The sequence below is a fragment of the Nerophis lumbriciformis genome, linkage group LG18, assembly GCF_033978685.3.
Source record: "Nerophis lumbriciformis linkage group LG18, RoL_Nlum_v2.1, whole genome shotgun sequence".
NCBI classification, from domain to species: domain Eukaryota; kingdom Metazoa; phylum Chordata; class Actinopteri; order Syngnathiformes; family Syngnathidae; genus Nerophis; species Nerophis lumbriciformis.
Window position 1 is genome coordinate 33,340,001 of NC_084565.2, and position 18,725 is coordinate 33,358,725.

Here is an 18,725-nt window from a genome sequence, read left to right on the forward strand (position 1 = left end):
GCATTTGGCCTAAGGTCTAACTGTCAGAGAGTCGTCCCCCTCAGTAAATGATGAATTTGTGATTGTCAGGCGATTCTTTATGGTCAATTTCAGCTGTTAATACAAAACCAGTGAAGTTGGCACGTTGTGTAAATCGTAAATAAAAACAGAATACAATGATTTGCAAATCCTATATTCAATTGAATAGACTGCAAAGACAAGATACTTGGTAAACTTTTGCAAATATTAGCTCATTTGGAATTTGATGCCTGCAACATGTTTTAAAAAAGCTGGCACAAGTGGCAAAAAAGACTGAGAAAGTTTAGGAATGCTCATCAAACACTTATTTGGTGTCATAACGTCGAGTTTTACGCAGCTTACTGCGAGGATTATTTTCCCGGGATGCAAACGAACTTGACCGGACAAGGCTTGCAGGTAAAAACATGATTTATTCTTGACTATAAACTACAAAAGGGGTACAAACAAAAGGCGCACAAGGCGAAGGCACAACTAAGCGTATGAAACAAAAACTAACACATAGGCAGAAACTATGGACATGAAAAACTCGCTAACTCTGACATGAAAAAACTTACTTGGCAGAGCGTGAATCGACGGCATGAACAGAGCAAATAACAAGTCCGCACAGAGCATGATACAGAATAATGTCGCCAGGACGACTAACTGAAAAAACAGGCTTAAATAATAGTCTCTTGATTAGAACAGGTGCGTGAGTCCAAACAAATGAGGCAGGTGAAACTAATGAGTCGCCATGGTGACAAAACAAACAAGGAAGCGCAAAAACAGGAACTCACGGAGTCCAAAACTAGCAGAAAATATCAAAACATAAACATGACATTTGGAACATCCCACAGGTGAACAGGCTAATTGGGAACAGGTGGGTGCCATGATTGGGTATAAAAGCAGCTTCCATGAAATGCTCAGTCATTCACAAACAAGGATGGGGCGAGGGTCACCACTTTGTGAACAAATGTGTCAGAAAAATTGTCGAACAGTTTAAGAACAATATTTCTCAACGAGCTATTGCAAGGAATTTAGGGATTTCACCATTTACGGTCCGTAATATCATCAAAAGGTTCAGAGAATCTGGAGAAATCACTGCATGTAAGCGGCAAGGCCGAAAACCAACATTGAAAGCCCGTGACCTTCAATCCCTCAGGCGGTACTGTAACAAAAACCAACATCAGTGTGTAAAGGATATCACCACATGGGCTCAGGAACACTTCAGAAAACCACTGTCAGTAACTACAGTTCGTCGCTACATCTGTAAGTGCAAGTTAAAACTCTACTGTGCAAAACGAAAGCCATTTTTATCAACAACACCCAGAAACGCCACCGGCTTTCGCTGGGCCCGACCTCATCTAAGATGGACTGATGCAAAGTGGAAAAGTGTTTTGTGGTCTGACGAGTCCACATTTCAAATTGTTTTTGGAAACTTTGGATGTCGTGTCCTCAGGACCAAAGAGGAAAAGAACTATCCGGATTGGTCTCGGCGCAAAGTTGAAAAGTCAGCATCTGTGATGGTATGGGGGTGTATTAGTGCCCAAGGCATGGGTAACTTACACATCTGTGAAGGCACACAACCCAAAACTCAATACTCAATGCTTCTAGCAACAGGAAAATGTATTTAAGGGAGGCTTAGCAGCACTCTCAATCAATCAATCAATCAATCAGAGTTGATTTATAAAGCCCTTAATCACACATGTCTCAAAGTGCTGCACAAGCCATGACGACATCCTCGCCTCAGATCCCACATGAGGGCAAGAAAAAACTCAACCCAATGGGAACAACAAGAAACCTTGAAAGGGTTCGGTGCAACGGATGCCGAGTGGATACGGTTTATAATGTGAAAGTGCAGTACATTGGGAGGCCAGCAGGGGATCATCTTGAATTGAGACACGTCAGCAGTGCAGATACTGTATGTCAACAACTGATGCACAGAGGAGTGGTCCATTCTGGGTACCAACTTGGAACATCTAGGACCTCCTCCCGTGGAGGCTGATCCGTGGTCACCTGATAACCTCTCCACGCAGGAGACGGGGGCAGAGAAGAAAAGAGAGACGGCAGATGAACTGGTCTAAAAAGGGGTCTGTTTAAAGGCTAGAGTATATAAATGAGTTTTAAAATGGGACTTAAATGCTTCTACTGAGGTAGCATCTCTAACTGTTACTGGTCGGGCATTCCAGAGTACTGGAGACCGAATAGAAAACACTCTAAAGCCCGCAGACTTTAGATAAATAACATCAACCATAAACAGACATGATCTGTAGTGACCGATCATGACAAATACCTCCATATTGCGCTTCACGTACCCTCTTTATAAACCAGTAGGATTGCAGTTTTTTGCCATTCTTCCTCTCAACACTGTTTCCGCTTGTGCTCTTCAAAAGTGCGTCTTGACTCACACAACATCATGCGCCTCGGCTCTGTACGTCACGGCAGCGTGCGGATGAAAAAAAACAAACCTGTATTTTTTAAAAGCAATATAGTATTGTTTTTCATTCAATAGTACCACAGTACTTTTGTTAGTACCAGTACAACCCTAGACCATGCTTTTCTCTTGTTTGTGTGTGTAACAGGAAAACACGGCAAGTGTATTCACATTATTTTCTTTCCCATAGGGACAACGATACTATAAATAAGATTCTTTAATGAGTGAGAGAATCACATCGTTACCGCAGCGACTTTGCAGTGTGCCCCGTATACAGTAGACGGTTATTACTGGTGTTCTACAGTATGTAACATTTTTAGGCCAGTTTCATGGTCAGCGAAGCATATCACACACGATACATATTGTAGACTGTTTTTGTAAAGACACCAAGCTGAGACCATGTGTGTAAAATACGTTTCCTGTTTCAGGTGTGGCAGCATGTGTGCTTCAAGTCGCAGCATCAAAAGGTAAATAAACAAGATGGCATATGAATTTAAATTCAATTAAAAATGATGTTGTATTTTTAAATGTCAAAATAAACTGGGACTATTATGCTTAGCAATAAATCACAGCATGTCATAATCATTCTCAGATACTCACCCAAATTCTTCCATCCATTTTCCATCGCGTGTTCCTCTCGGGGTCGTGGTGGGTGCCGGAGCTTATCCCAGCTGCATTCGGGCGGAAGGCGGGGTACGCCCCGGACAAGTCGCTCGGTCATCGCCATGTAGACAGACAGATTCACACACTAGGGTCAATTTGGTTCTGCAAATAAACCTATCCCCAGGTGCATGTATTTGAAGGTGGGAGGAAGCCGGAGTACCCGGAGGGAACCCACGCAGTCATGGGGAGAACATGCAAACTCCACACAGAAAGACCCCCGAGCCTGGGGATCAAACCCAGGATCTTCCTATTGTGAGGCACAAACACTAAGCCATTTTCAAATCATAAACAAATAACCAGAGATCTGATAACTGCCGCGTGGTCACCTTCTGGTGGCCAACAAATGTACTTCAACCGTTATTTTTGCTTGCAGCACAGCAATTACTTATATGACCGAATCCAAACAACCTTCCCTAGTCATTGTGCAGAAAAAAAAAATCAACCAGCACAAAAGGTCAACAAACATGCATGATCGCTAATAACACAAACTACTCATTGAACTTTGTGGATATATAAAAAAAACTTCCAATCGACATAAAAAAAATCAAGATGATACCCATTTAAATCTATTACAAGAGATGATGGGAAAAATGTAAAACACTCTCTCCACACCTATCCATGTTTGATGCATTTTAGCTGCTTGATATTTCTGATTGATTACAAAACTTTAAGGAGGTCGTCACAGAAGTAAACACGGAAGGAGTTGAACTTTCACATACTCTTAATAACCAATTATAATAATGATTAATTATATATCCATGATATTATTATATGTATGTACTCATATATGTGTGTGTGTATATATATATATAAGTACCAATGATTGTCACACACACACTTTGTGGCGAAATTATTCTCTGCATTTGACCCATCACCCTTGATCACCCCCTGGGAGGTGAGGGGAGCAGTGAGCAGCAGCGGGGGCCGCGCCCGGGAATCATTTTTGGCGATTTAACCCCCAATTCCAACCCTTGATGCTGAGTGCCAAGCAGGGAGGTAATGGGTCCCATTTTTATAGTCTTTGGTATGACTCGGCCGGGGTTTGAACTCACAATCTACCGATCTATACATATATATATCGTTACTTTGCATGCACTCAGCTTTCCGCCCACGTCCAAACTTTTTAAACCTCCATGGTGGCAAATAAACTTTTTCAGCAGGACAAGGAATAGCTAAACATTATCGCAGGGGGCTACAATATATATCGTAGTATAGATGTAAGGCCATATCGCCCATCTGTAGTCTCGATCAGGGATTCTCAAACTGTGTTACGTGTCCCACTAGTGGTCCGCAGTTTTTTCCCTATTTTCAAACAGTGTTACTGTTCAAACTGTGTGTAATGTTAAATATACTATAAATATTAAATATACTATTTAATACAACCTGCCTTGTTTTCAATTACTACTTGTCATCCCACTGGGTTGAGTTTTTCCTTGCCCTGATGTGGGATCTGAACCGAGGATGTCGTTGTGGCTTGTGCAGCCCTTTGAGACACTTGTGATTTAGGGCTATGAAAATAAACATTGATTGACATTGATTGATACTTAGGCCTACTACGCTACTGTATTTTAATATCGGTCATTATGGTGGTACTACTAAAGCCACTGATCTAGACCACAAGGAAGGGTGTTCAATGTAGATTAAAATCATTATAGGCCACTTTTAAATAGGAAACTAAAGTCAACTAAAGGAGAAATCGTCCAACTTTTGATATTTCCAAAGTTTACAAAGTACACAAAGACATTATGAATGATTGTCTTTCTACTCAGAAGACTTGAAGGTCAGCGTGTCCGTGTGGCCACCGGGGTCAAAGGTCTTCCTCGAGGAGAGCGTGCTGTTGCGGTGCACGGTGGAGTCCAACGCCACTTTCGTGTGGAGCTACCGCTGGTCCCGGCACAAACCCGACACCATCCAGAAGACTCCGGAGAACCCCCGCCACCTGATATCTGGCGGAAGCTACTTCATCACGGCGGTGACGAGGGAGGATGCAGGGACTTACTGGTGCCGGGCCGAGCGCTCCGACAGCAACGGCAGCGTGGCGTTCATGAGCGGGCCCGCCACGCTGAGTGTATCTGGTAAGTGGGTGAATATTTGCACTTTTGTTTTTTATGAAGCAGTCTTCAGCTGGCCTTCTGGAACAGATTACTTCCAAAAACAGAGGTTTCCTTGTATTCTGACTGAATTTGTGTCTTCTTGTCTAAAAAAACGGACATGTTTGGTCCAGGACACAATTCAAAATCCTCCATTCTAGAAAGAAAAGAAAAGAAATCCCATGGTGGAAGCTCCCTCTCCACTCTGCTCCTCTGGGAGGCGCCATATAGCTATAAATTGCCCATATGATCAAATAATATCTAAACATTACAAATGCCATTGGAAATGAACAAAAACATACAAACAAATGCAACTGGAAAATGCTGCAAAATGAAAAATGTTGGAGAATCGGAAACAAATGCATAAGAAAAATGCTGCTAATGCCAAAAACACACAAACCCCAAAACAACTGCATGAGAAAAATGCTGCAAGTTCTCGATAGAAGTTTGCCCAACTTCCAGGATACCAGTTAAGGGTATGGATATGTGGTATCTATTTTCTGCTGTTGACAATTTAATTGGTTACTCTATAAAATTGCAAAATATAAAAAAAAGATTACCTTTTCATTCCGTCTCTTCAAAAGTCAGCCAAATTTTTTCTAGGCATCCCGTACATGTCTTAAAGACGGTCATCCCTCAGGTGTGACGCCTCTGGTATAGCCTGGCACGCTGTTATTTGTCTGTCAACTGACAATGTTTCTCCCATTCAGTTGTTTCAGGGGTTTGTTGGTATGTTTGACCTTTGCAACATTTTCTTTTGCATTTGATATGTTTGGAGTGTTAAGTTGTTCTTGCGTGTTTGTCGGCGACCATATATATTAAAGCTAAGTAGCACATTGCAGAGCAATCATACATTTCCTAATTTTTTTATATATAGATGTGCATGTATTATGTGCTGTATATGCACTTTACCACTTTACAAAGAGTTTCACAATGCCTTTAATTGGCATTGTCAGAAAGGTATGAATTCAATAAACATTTGCTGTACTTGTTGTAACTGCCCCACGTCATATTGACATATTTTAACATTAAGACATTCTTATCAGAATCAGATTTAATGGCCAAGTATGCTGTCACAAGCAATTTGACTTGGTAGACTGTTGCTATAATATTGCACAGTCCTTTAATGCATAAATGCAGTTATCTCCTTATATGGATTTATATATATTGTAATATTATAAATTCATTGTTATAAAGTTACACATTTTCATAGCCGTCTTTTAGTCAAAATTTGTGAATATTCTCGTAAAATTCCTGTTGGTGTAATTTACAGGTTTTCTTTTGCAAATATAATAATTTTGAGTTTTTACTATTATGAAATGTTGTGCTTGTTTGAATATGTGTTCGTCTTCATTAATACTTAATTACCTCAAGCAGGAGTGTCTAAAGTGCGGCTTGTGGGCATTTGCGGCCGGCAGCTTGTTTTTTATTGGCCAGTGAAGCCTTGAAAATCAATTCAAACAAATGCAGCAAAAATGGGTAAAAAAAAAATGTTTAGTTGAGTTTAATTAAATTAGTAAAATACTGTTAAGAAAAAAACCCTCAGAAGTGGAATGAAATAGCAAACAGGTGTAATGTAATGAGAAAATGTTGCAATAATGAAACTAATGACACATGACTGCCATCATGGCAGTTTTTTTATGTTAAAACTGTAATTTCTTAAAAAATAATAATGAATTAAAATCAATGTTGGTATGAATTATTAACCTGTATAAGTATATATATATACTTTGAATCAAATATTCCACTCTGAAATTTTTTGGGGGGAGAAATATTACATATTTTGTGTGTTTGCCATATAAATAAAACAAGGTTTTCTTTGACAAAAAGGGCAGAAAACATAACAAAATAATAAAACTTAAAATCGACAGAGCTGCAGATGATCTTGAGATTTAAGCGTTGAAAGTAAAAATATTGATATATGACTTATTTTTTAAACTTTTTTGAGTGGGCCATTTTGGAAGTCAGATTTTTTTTTTTAACTGTCATTGTTCAAAAAGTAATAATGAATAAAACACAATTATGTTATAAATAATTTACGTATTTAGGGCTCCAATTACTCCACATCAAATATTTTATTTAGAACATTTTTTTGTTGGAAAATTTTGCATATTTTTGCCATTCAAACAGGGTTTTATTTGACAAAAAGGGCATAAAACATAAGATACATTTAATACTTTGTCAACGGATAGATCTGAAGTTGCTTAAGCATTGAAAGTAAACAATATTAATATATGACTTATTTTTAATACTTTAAAGCTGGGGTACCTAAGTTATATTCTTTAACTAAAAAAAATAATAATATTAGCATCACACAGTATATCGTAAGAGAAATCATTTCTGAAAAAATTGTACGTCTGCGTTGCTGTCTGTGCCTTATAATTAAGAATTTTAGTAAATAAAATCCAGGAAGACAAACTCGTTGGTCTTTCTGGCATTCAATCCCTCCAGATCCAACCACAGGATTTAGAGAAAGGGGTGAGCAGAGCCCACAAAGGAGCCTCCTAATTGGCTCACGCGATATATAGTAAAGCGCGTGCACGTTGAGAACTTGTTTGCCGTAAAACATGGGCTGCCGAACACCCACCTGGAAAGATCGCAGTACCTGTGGTTGCCGTTACAGAACATAGTGCTAAAAAAAACAAAAGAGCAAAACAGAGGAAGAAAAGAAAGACGCTGTACATCTAAAAAAACAAACAAAGTAGAGCTAAAATTCAAATAAATATTGGTCCAGCATATTCAAGAAGCAGGGCATTGCGGGCCAGTCTTGGACTAACTTTGTACCTGTAAGTGTGTTATGATCTGTGGTGTGGATCACGTTTTGTTTAGTTATGTTCTGTTTGTTTAAGACTCCACTAGTTCCTGTTTTTTTGCTCCCTTGTTTGGTCACCATCACGACCGATTAGTTTCACCTGTCCTCATGTGACTCACGCACCTGGCTCTAATCATGACATTATTATTTAAGCCTCTTTTGCCAGTTAGTCGTCCTGGCGACATTACTCTGATTTTGCTCTGCTCATGCCATTGATTCATGCTCTGCCAAGTAAGTTTTGTTTCATGTCCATAGTTTCTGCCTAAGTGTTAGTTTTTGTTTCCTTAGCCAAGTTGGGCCTCCGCTGTGAGCGCTTTTTGTTTGTACCCTTTTTTGAGTAGCAATTAAAAATGTTCCTACCTTCTACCGATGTCCGATATAGTCCGTTTGCATTCCGGGAAAACAATCCTCGCAGCGAGCTGCGTAAAAGTCCACGTCTTGACAAAGTGGCTGTTTTCCTTCTAGACAGGTCATCTAAAGTTAAATTTTCCTACATTTTGTGTGTATCCTTTTGCGTGGCGACGCGTGTTACCGCTGTTTCGTGTATTGTAAGCAGAAACATAGTTTGTGGTTTTTGCATTTAGATTTTAGCTAAATCTTTGTATAACAGTGGCGGGCCGTGCGTCTCCCATGTAGGCCTTCAGTGATGTCCGACTTCAATAATTACCTCTCAAAATACCATGGTTTATGTCACCACATGACCATTGCTGGAGAAATACTATACAGGAACACATTTGCACACTACTGGGCATTGAATCACCACCAACAGTGTACATAACGGGTTATTTTCTGGCGCATTTGAAAATCAATAAATCCGCATCAGCAATTAAGGCATTTCTTATGTAGTACTGTCAAAATTTAAATTGCAAAAACATATTAAACTGGAAAAAATTAAGAAATAAAATATCGGAACCCACAATTTGTAGCACCCATTCGAGCTTCCGGGGTTGGCCGACATTGTCTCACCAGATGTAGTTTCTCTTTAAATATCCTTCTTGAAAATGGCCTTGCAAATATATGTGTTGTCTTGTCTAATCATAAAAGATGCAGACGAGGCGTGTTGACTGAGTTCTTAAAGTTTACTCCACAAGGTGCTCATCAAAAACATCCCACTGCCTAAACAGGCTAAACGCAGCTACTGTGCATGCGCGTCACATCTGTGGCATGCTGGGTAATGGAGTTCTTATGTTACCTAGCTCATAACATCACAATATATATATCTGCCTTAGGCCATCTAGAAGGCCTTACTGACAACAAGTCGTGATCTGATTGGCTATCGCAACTGTCTGTCAACTGTATGTCCCCGTTCACTTACAGTGCACATATGCCAGCATTGTTGATTCTGAAGGCTTCGGGCAGATTTGGTACAGCATGACAACATAAGCTAGCTGAATTCTGATTGGATAAAAACTGTATAACCTAAAAACAACAGCGCTGGAAGGACCATAATATGACATGAATAGAATATGAATGATTTTAGATATTTAGAGAAAGTAAATACAAAATTACTTTTATCTTTAATTATGATCATGATTTCTGGTTATGTTAGGCCAGCAGAGAAGGCCTTGCTGGCCCTGACGGCACACCACTGATGTATAATACTGTATATGGCGATATTACAGCTTAGCAACATGATTGAGTATTTCATAATTAGTGTAAAAAACAAAAACAAAAATTCAGCAACAAAATATGAACTAGGGGATCTTTCGATGCAACTTCAGATTGTCAACAACCTATGCGCGTGCACGTATAGCTCTCGTGCGCGATTTTGTGCACTTCCAAAGAAGAGGAGACTGGGAGGGACTATCAGCGGGATTGTAATGGTTATGAACATTTTCTAGTACAGTATGTCTCTATATATATATATATTTATTTTATTCAAAACATTTTGGCCAAAGGGGGCGCATTTCAATTTCTTACCCACACTTGTTATTTCATATGTTGACCAGAGGGAGAGCACTTTTAAAACAAACAAACAGTCAGTTTGAAAAATCCCTCCTTCTTGGGACAACCCTAATTTTGATGGATTTCACCACCAGGGGTGCAAATGAGACATTCTCTATTACAGTGTTTTTCAACCTTTTTTGAGCCAAAGCACATTTTTTCCTTCGAAAAAATCCGGAGGCACACCACCAGCAGAAATCATTAAAAAACAAAGCTCAGTTGACAGTAAAAAGTTGTTGTCACAATGGTTGGATATGCATGTAAACCATAACCAACCATGCATCACTATAGCTTTTGTCTCACGACCTGTCACATCACACCGTGACTTATTTTGAGTTTTTTGGTGTTTTCCTGTGTGTAGTGTTTTAGTTCTTGTCTTGTGCTCATATTTTGGTGTTTTTCTTCTCTGTTTTTGGTATTTTCCTGTAGCAGTTTCATGTCTTCCTTTGAGCGATATTTCCCACATCTACTTTGTTTTAGCAATCAAGAATATTTCAGGGTTTTTTTATCATTCTTTGTGGGGACATTGTTGATCGTCATGTCATGTGGACGCCGTCTTTGCTCCACAGTAAGTCTTTGCTGTCGTCCAGCATTCTGTTTTTGTTTATTTAGTAGCCAGTTCAGTTTTAGTTTCGTTCTGCATAGCCTTCCCTAAGCTTCAATACCTTTTCTTAGGGGCACTCACCTTTTGTTTATTTTTGGTTTAAGCATTAGACACCTTTTTACCTGCACGCTGCCTCCCGCTGTTTCCGATGTCTACAAAGCAATTAGCTACCTGCTGCCACCTATTGATACGAAAGAGTATAACATAGTTACTCTGCTGAGCTGTAGACAGTATGTCAGGCTTGTCCCTGACAGTTTGACTGTGTTTTAGTTTTTCCTCTGCGTTTGTCTTAGTTTTCTGTCAGCGCTTTTATTTTGTCTTCATTTCCTGATTGTCTCCCTGAGTGCTGCTTCCCCTCAGCTGTGGCTGATTGGCACCTGGCCACACCTGGTGTCAATCAGCCAGCTGCTATTTAAACCTGCCTTCCCCTCCAGTCAGTGCTGGATTATTGTCATTGTCACTACTACCTGTCATAATACTTGTCGTTGTAGCTCTTGTCTACTTTTGTTTACTCTGCTCATGTCATAGTTCCTTCGTGTCACAGTAAGTGTTTTTGTTTCTTGTCCACAGTTAGCATTTGGGGCGGCATGGCGTAGTGGGTAGAGCAACTGTGCCAGAAACCTGAGGGTTGCAGGTTCGCTCCCCGCCTCTTGCCATCCAAAAATCGCTGCCGTTGTGTCCTTGGGCGGGACACTTCACCCTTTGCCCCCGGTGCCACTCACACCGGTGAATTGAATGATGAATGATAGGTGGTGGTCGCAGGGGCCGTTGGCACAAATTGCAGCCACGCTTCCGTCAGTCTACCCCAGGGCAACTGTGGCTATGAAAGTAGTTTACCACCACCAGGTGTGAACGAATGATGGGTTCTACATGTAAAGCGACTTTGGGTACTTAGAAAAGCGCTATATAAATCCAAGTTATTATTTGTGCTATTTTAGTTCATAGCCAAGTTTGTTCTCCGCCTTGTGCGCGCCTTTTGTTGTTACCCTTTTGTTTGTTTTTTTGCTATAGTGCTAAATTAAATCATGTTTTCTCGCTCAATACCTGCCGTCATCTCTGCATCTTGGGGTTCGTCACCAACAAAATCTGACACAGTACAGACACTCAACAACAACACATCATTTGCAGACTATAATTACTGGCTTGCAAAAAATATTTTTAACCCAAATAGGTGAAATTAGATAATTTTCCTCGGCACACAAGACTGTATCTCACGGCACACTAGTGTGCCGCGGCACAGTGGTTGAAAAACACTGCTCTATTAGATGCAATGGTTTTAAGTATTGGGACCATGATTTCGGTCCTAACTTGTTCAACGGTCCTCATATGGAAGGTATTGTAGAAATACAAGAACACACACACACACACACACACACACACTTGGAATTGCACAAATCCACCAATCTTCACGGGTCCTTGCCTAAAATTTATGTTACAATCTGGTCTCGTTTTGTGAACCCAACATCGTGTATCGTCACGCCCCTAATACTGACCTAAGAACCTCATTCTAGAGCATTTGACTGTGATTGATGGTTCTGTTTTTTTCAATTATCTTGTGCCTCAGATCTACCTCTTCCCTCACTGACTCTGACTCCCAGCACACGGCACATGTTCATTGGAGACACCTTCACTGTCCAATGCCCTGAGCCCCTGACAAACTCTTCGGCGTGGGTGCTGAAGCAAACCTCTCCCAGCTATGGAACAAGGACCTATGACTCCAACACTGCTGCATGTTCACCACTTGGGGGCTCTGTTAGTCCAGTGAGATCTGGCACCTGTGTCATCTCTGCTGCGCGGAAGCATGCTGGGCTGTACTGGTGCGAGGGTGCTGAAGGCCGCAGCAACGCCCTCCACATCACCATTAGCTGTGAGTCTTTGAAAGAAATGAACACAGCATAACACGTAGCATCGTACTGACATCTTTCATCATGTCTTTGTCCCACAGCTGGTCCGGTCATCATGAGGACTCCCGCCTTTGCCGTACCACAGGGAAGTAGTGTGGTTTTATCCTGTCACTACTGGAGAGGCAACCACACTAAAAGCACCTTTTTTAGGAATGGCATTGAAATAAGCACTCTCAGTTCTTCCAGCCCTGGTAGGGATATAAAACTAACCTTAAAGAACGTAACAGAAGCGCACCAAGGCTCCTACAAGTGTGCTTCTCAGGACAGGAAGCTGGAGAGCCCAGAGAGCTGGTTATCAGTAGGAGGTAAGACATACAAGTACATTGTCTTTTTCTTCTCGTCAGACGTCAGTCATTGAAAGTTAACTTTGTTATATGTTTTAGGCCACTCGTTATCTGCGGACTTTTCAGCTGACGTCAGTCCTGGTAAACTAATAACGTTGATCTTTATCTTGGCTCATGTAGTTTGCACCACAATGCTTCACCCTCGCGCATATGTGAACAAACATGAGTGCTTCTACTCAACAGGATATTGGATCGGTTCATGCATTCTTATCATCGTCATCCTGGCAGCTATCTGGCTTATTCATTACTTCCGGTAGGTAGCCTTTGAAAGACACAATCACTTCTAATCAGAACAATATAATGGGTATAAAACCCGGATGCCCAAAGTACGGCCTGGAGGGCTATTTTTATTGGCCTTTGAAATAATTTGAAAAGTAACATTTTTGTAGAGATTAATTCAAAGACAGTTTTACATGCAAAAACAATGTCAAACACATATAAATAAGAAATAAAATGGATTAATGAACATATACCATTACTTCTGTCATGGCTGGTTACACCAGGCCGTGCCTTTATGTCAGGTTTTATTTGTGTTCTCCGGTGTTTTGTCGTAATTCCTGTCCTGTGCTTTTATTTTGGCGGCTCTTCCGGTTTTGTTGGTGTTTTCCTGTAACCTGACTCTCGCCAAACCCTTGTAGTTCGCTGAGCTCCACACAAGGATCTGGGCTCGAAGGCATTACAAACTCCTTCCAAATAGCAAAAAATAGTGAACCAATCAGGATCGCCGGGCGGGATTTCATAGATGTGACGTAGCACCGAAGCGACAATGGCGGCACGCAGCCCTAGCTGCGTCGTGTGCTGACATTCTTTCTTTCTTTAGTTTATTTCGAACATGAACACACTTACAGTATAATACATCACACAATTTCATATCATTTCATTTTACATCATGCCCGAAAAGGAGTAGGAAGAACCAACATTGATTCTGCTATTGCAACTGTTTTGTCGAATCTATCGAATATTCATTCTTTAAAAGATGAACAGAGAACGGTTTTGAAGGCATTTATTGGTGGCAAGGATGTTTTGGCTCTTCTTCCGACCGGGTTTGGATTTCCCAGCGTCGCTCTCCTCAGCGTCACGGGTTGATTTCGATGTGAGTGGTTGAAGTAGCACGTCATTCAAGATAACGGACAAGTGGTTTATCCTATCACATACAATGATTCTTTTTTACAAGGCCTCGCCTTCTGAAATACATCTCCTATTGAGAACTCCCAGATCCTTGTGTGGAGCTCAGCGAACTACAAGGATGTGGCGAGAGTCAGGTTAGTTTTCCCGTGGCTGCTTTACTTCTGTCCCAGAGCATTTCCTCTCACCTGTTTTCTGTTTGCAATTAAGACTATTTAGGTTGATCCTTTTTCTACCTTCGTTGTCGGGACAGTGATTATGTTATCGTTTCATTGGACTACAGAGGAGCTTTTTGATGCTAAAACTAATACGCACTACTTTGTGGACGCCGTAAGCTCCACATTTCCCGTGAGTGCTTTGCTGGGTTTCAGCAATTTTCTTTTTTATTGTATTTTCTTCATAGTCTGTCCGGGCAGAGCATTTGTCGCTGCTCCAGCGTTTTCTTCGTTTATCAATAAATCCCTCTTTTTACCTCACGCTCCTACCTAGTTCACCCGCATCCTAAAAATCACAACAACCTCCTGCGTCTTCCACATCGCATTGTGACAACTTCTTTATTGAAGACTCTTGTAAATAAGCGTAGCGGTACTAGGGTAGGGAAGAGCCACAACGACACCACCTGTGTACTTTACTATGAATTCTTTGTTGAATTTGATAGTGTTTCTCACCTTTTTTTTAATCCAAGTGCTGTGATAGATTTTTTTAACCTGCTGCTTAAAGGATAACTGTAAATCTAGTACAACTCCTAAATACTTAAAATCATGAACTACCCTAAGTTTGGTTCCAAGTACAGATACATCTGGATCGGTATCTATACTTGTTTTGTTTTTTTTACAGAAGAACATACACACTGGCTTGCACACATTAAGGTAAACATGACAGCGTTGCTGCCACCTTGATACCTCCGACATAGCAGCTGATAGGCGCAGTGCAGCTTTGCAAAGTACATTAGATGGACAAATTTGTGTGAGGTCATTGGTATACACACTAAATAATAGCGGGCCCGAGATCGAACCTTGAGCCTGAAGCACACCAAAGTTATTGTAAGATGAAGAGGCTTTTACATTTTGTACACAAAAACATAGCTTTATTGACACTGAATATGATTCCAGCCAGTTCAATGAATTCCTCGACAGAAAACAATTGGACAGTTTGTTCATAAAGTTGTGTGATTATTAGTGTCGAATGCCTTAACAACACTACCAGCATCAATGTCAAGCTTGACATTTTCCAAAAAAGTAACATAAAGCTGTCTCCTACAAATCGAGAGGAGCCAGATGAGGTGGTTCAGGGGGTGTTTAGGGCATGTTCGACCGGTAAGAGGCCACTGGGAAGACCCAGTACATGTTGGGAAGACTATGTCTCCCGGCTGGCCTCAGAATGCCTTGGGATGCCCCGGGAGGAGCTAGACGAAGTGGCTGGGGAAAAGGAAGTCTGGGCTTCACTTCTTAGGCCGCTGCCCCCGCAACCAACCTCAGATAAGCGGAAGAAGATGGATGGATGGATGGACATTGAGACCAGCCACAGGATAATTTGAATGTAATTTGTCTTAGAGATGCAAATAATATCCAAATTAGATTCATTCAGTAAATGGTGCACTTGGTCACACTTAGGTGTAATGCTTCTCAAGTTAAAATGTCCAAAAAGGAGATCGCCTTGATTTAGCTTTGCAGTCCCATAGGACACAAGCATTATTTAGTGTCTTAAAAAGTTTGCATTTACGTTTAATGATCGCTATGTTCCTTTGTGGTTGTGGGTAGGCATTGTCGACGTATTCGTTTAATCTGGAGCCAGAAGATATTCAAAGAGGACACGACGCATAAACTTAAAGGGGAACATTATCACCAGACCTATGTAAGCGTCAATATATACCTTGATGTTGCAGAAAAAAGACCATATATTATTTTAACCGATTTCCGAACTCTAAATGGGTGAATTTTTTTTTTTTTCCAACTTTTTTTATTGGCATTTTCAAACAGACAGAAAAAAAGTGCAAGTCAAAACAGTACAATTTTAAAGTTAGTAAACGATTCACACCCTTTCCCTTAAAACCCAAGCCACCCACCCACCCTCCCACCCCACTCAGGTCCCACTAACGAGGGACAAATGGCGCAATTATGTAACAAGACGACAAATACAGACACATTCTCACACACACACACACACATACGCGGCCAGAGACAGACAGATATATATAAAAAAAATTATATATATATATATATATAATAATAAAATAAAATAAAAATTAATAATAATAATAATAATATAAATGGGTGAATTTTGGCGAATTAAACGCCTTTCTATTATTCGCTCTCGGAGCGATGACGTCACAACGTGACGTCTCATCGGGAAGCAATCCGCCATTTTCTCAAACACCGAGTCAAATCAGCTCTGTTATTTTCCGTTTTTTCGACTGTTTTCCGTACCTTGGAGACATCATGCCTCGTCGGTGTGTTGTCGGAGGGTGTAACAACACGAACAGGGACACGGATTCAAGTTGCACCAGTGGCCCAAAGATGCGAAAGTGGCAAGAAATTGGACGTTTGTTCCGCACACTTTACCGACGAAAGCTATGCTACGACAGAGATGGCAAGAATGTGTGGATATCCTGCGACACTCAAAGCAGATGCATTTCCAACGATAAAGTCAAAGAAATCTGCCGCCAGACCCCCAGGAAAAGAGAGCGGATGAGGGTATGTCTACAGAATATATTACTTGATGAAAACTGGGCTGTCTGCACTCTCAAAGTGCATGTTGTTGCCAAATGTATTTCATATGCTGTAAACCTAGTTCATAGTTGTTAGTTTCCTTTAATGCCAAACAAACACATACCAATCGTTGGTTAGAAGGCGATTGCCAAATTCATCCTCGCTTTCTCCCGTGTCGCTGGCTGTCGTGTCGTTTTCGTCGGTTTCGCTTGCATACGGTTCAAACCGATATGGCTCAATAGCTTCAGTTTCTTCTTCAATTTCGTTTTCGCTACAACCATCCGTTTCAATACATGCGTAATCTGTTGAATCGCTTAAGCCGCTGATATCTGAGTCTGAATCCGAGCTAATGTCGCTATAGCTTGCTGTTCTATCCGCCATGTTTGTTTGTATCGGCATCACTATGTGACGTCACAGGAAAATGGACGGGTGCATATAACGATGGTTAAAATCAGGCACTTTGAAGCTTTTTTTAGGGATATTGCGTGATGGGGAAAATTTTGAAAAAAACTTCGAAAAATAAAATAAGCCACTGGGAACTGATTTTTAATGGTTTTAACCCTTCTGAAATTGTGATAATGTTCCCCTTTAAAATGAGAAGTATTTATTCCTTTTTCATACAATTCTAATACAATTTGTCTGAGCGCTATCTGTCCCTAGTAGCATTCAACACGGCAACTTACACAGGGCTATCCGGACGCGCCCTTCCCCTCGTGCTCTTACAATATATATCACAATGTATGAATATGCAATGAGGTGTCTGCTTCCAGGAATCTTCATCTGCCTTCTCCTTCCTGGACTCCGACTTCATATCTGGTGTTGTCCTTAAGACCTCGGCAAAGAAGCCACGTCAACAGTGGCAAGAATGTGGGCGATTGAGAGGCACTTACCTGTTGTAGAGTTCCTATCGTTGTCTCGACGTGCCGCCGCATTGACAGATGGCTGGGTGTCCCCAGTCCCGACAGAAGTGTCTCGGGTCAGCGAAAACAGCTTTGTAGTATGATGTAGTTTCTGCAAAAGTTGAGCATGTTGATCCCGGAGTCACAACTGCCCGGCCATTTGTATTCAAGTTGGTTGGGCACCGATTCAAGGAAGTCAAAGCCATAGCCTCATCATCAAAACCAGACTGACATTGATGAAGTCAGCGCCCTGCCAGACCCAGGCAAAGATGGCGTAAGCATGGTTTAGCTGTGTAGCTAGCTGTATGTAGGCCACGTTGTTCACTTTCTCGGGTCCAGGATTAGTCTTCACGTCGCCTGGCCAGAAGCAAGAGCAGTAGTGTATAAGCAAGTCAATTGCAGTTTTGCACGGCCACTACCCAGGAAACTTTTGATTAGCATTAAAAATGGATCCCTGTTTTCCATGTGAATACGAAGTCAGTATAAGAAATAGACTTTTATATTCTGTGATGGCTTTACAATTATTTTGGAAGGCACACCGAGGACTTGCCAGCCAAGGCGACCTTCTGGCAGCCATTTTCATCCTTCAATGTTTTTGTATGCAACCTTCACTAGAAACATTAGACACCTGATATACAGTACATAAAAATCCTGTCCGTCATTTGAGGAATCACTGACCCTTTTGTTGATTGTTGCAAAGGTACAAGATGCTCTACACCCAGAGCTGTTGGTCACCTTCTAACGAGGAATCTCCTGAGGCGGCGCTTCCGGCCACCAAGCAGGATGTGACAGAGGTACAGTGGGATCTGTCCTGGATGGAGATGTCCAATCTTCTCAATCACACCTGAAGGTTCTATTTCACCTCTATCATGTATGAGCAGTTCAGCATTTACTGTACACTATGCACATAGTAATCTTCAGTTTCATTAGCCCTGATGTGGATCACACACAGCAACAAGCTAAATGACAATTTAATTTATTTCATACATCTGTCTGAATTCATCATGTGGCAGTTTTGCATAAAATACACTTACTTCATATTTGTGATATATGTCGTCTGTCCATGGCACAAGTAAGGGGAGACAACAAGGTTTTTAATTGTATATTATACAACATTTAATCAAAGATAATAAGCAGGGTGAGTATGTAGAATATATGAACTGTATTTACAATTTAGTACACGGATACCCACAAAGTAGGATTG

General features: G+C 40.9%; 1 protein-coding gene across 2 annotated transcripts in view; it reads left to right on the forward strand.

The window, feature by feature from the left end:
• LOC133618129 (uncharacterized) overlaps positions 1 to 18,652 on the forward strand; it is a 20,095-nt gene extending 1,443 nt beyond the window's left edge. Inside the window, exons 3-9 of one of the 2 annotated variants that reach the window (XM_072915153.1) lie at positions 2,857 to 2,895; positions 4,864 to 5,166; positions 12,106 to 12,408; positions 12,487 to 12,750; positions 12,829 to 12,870; positions 12,973 to 13,042; positions 18,222 to 18,652. In XM_072915153.1, coding sequence (XP_072771254.1) covers positions 2,857 to 2,895; positions 4,864 to 5,166; positions 12,106 to 12,408; positions 12,487 to 12,750; positions 12,829 to 12,870; positions 12,973 to 13,042; positions 18,222 to 18,369 — 1,169 coding nt within the window. In that variant the 3' untranslated portion in view covers positions 18,370 to 18,652. Of the gene's footprint in view, positions 1 to 2,856; positions 2,896 to 4,860; positions 5,167 to 12,105; positions 12,409 to 12,486; positions 12,751 to 12,828; positions 12,871 to 12,972; positions 13,043 to 18,221 lie in introns of both variants that reach the window. The other variant, XM_061978602.2, reaches the window with a different exon arrangement.
• The last annotated feature ends 73 nt before the right edge of the window (positions 18,653 to 18,725 follow it).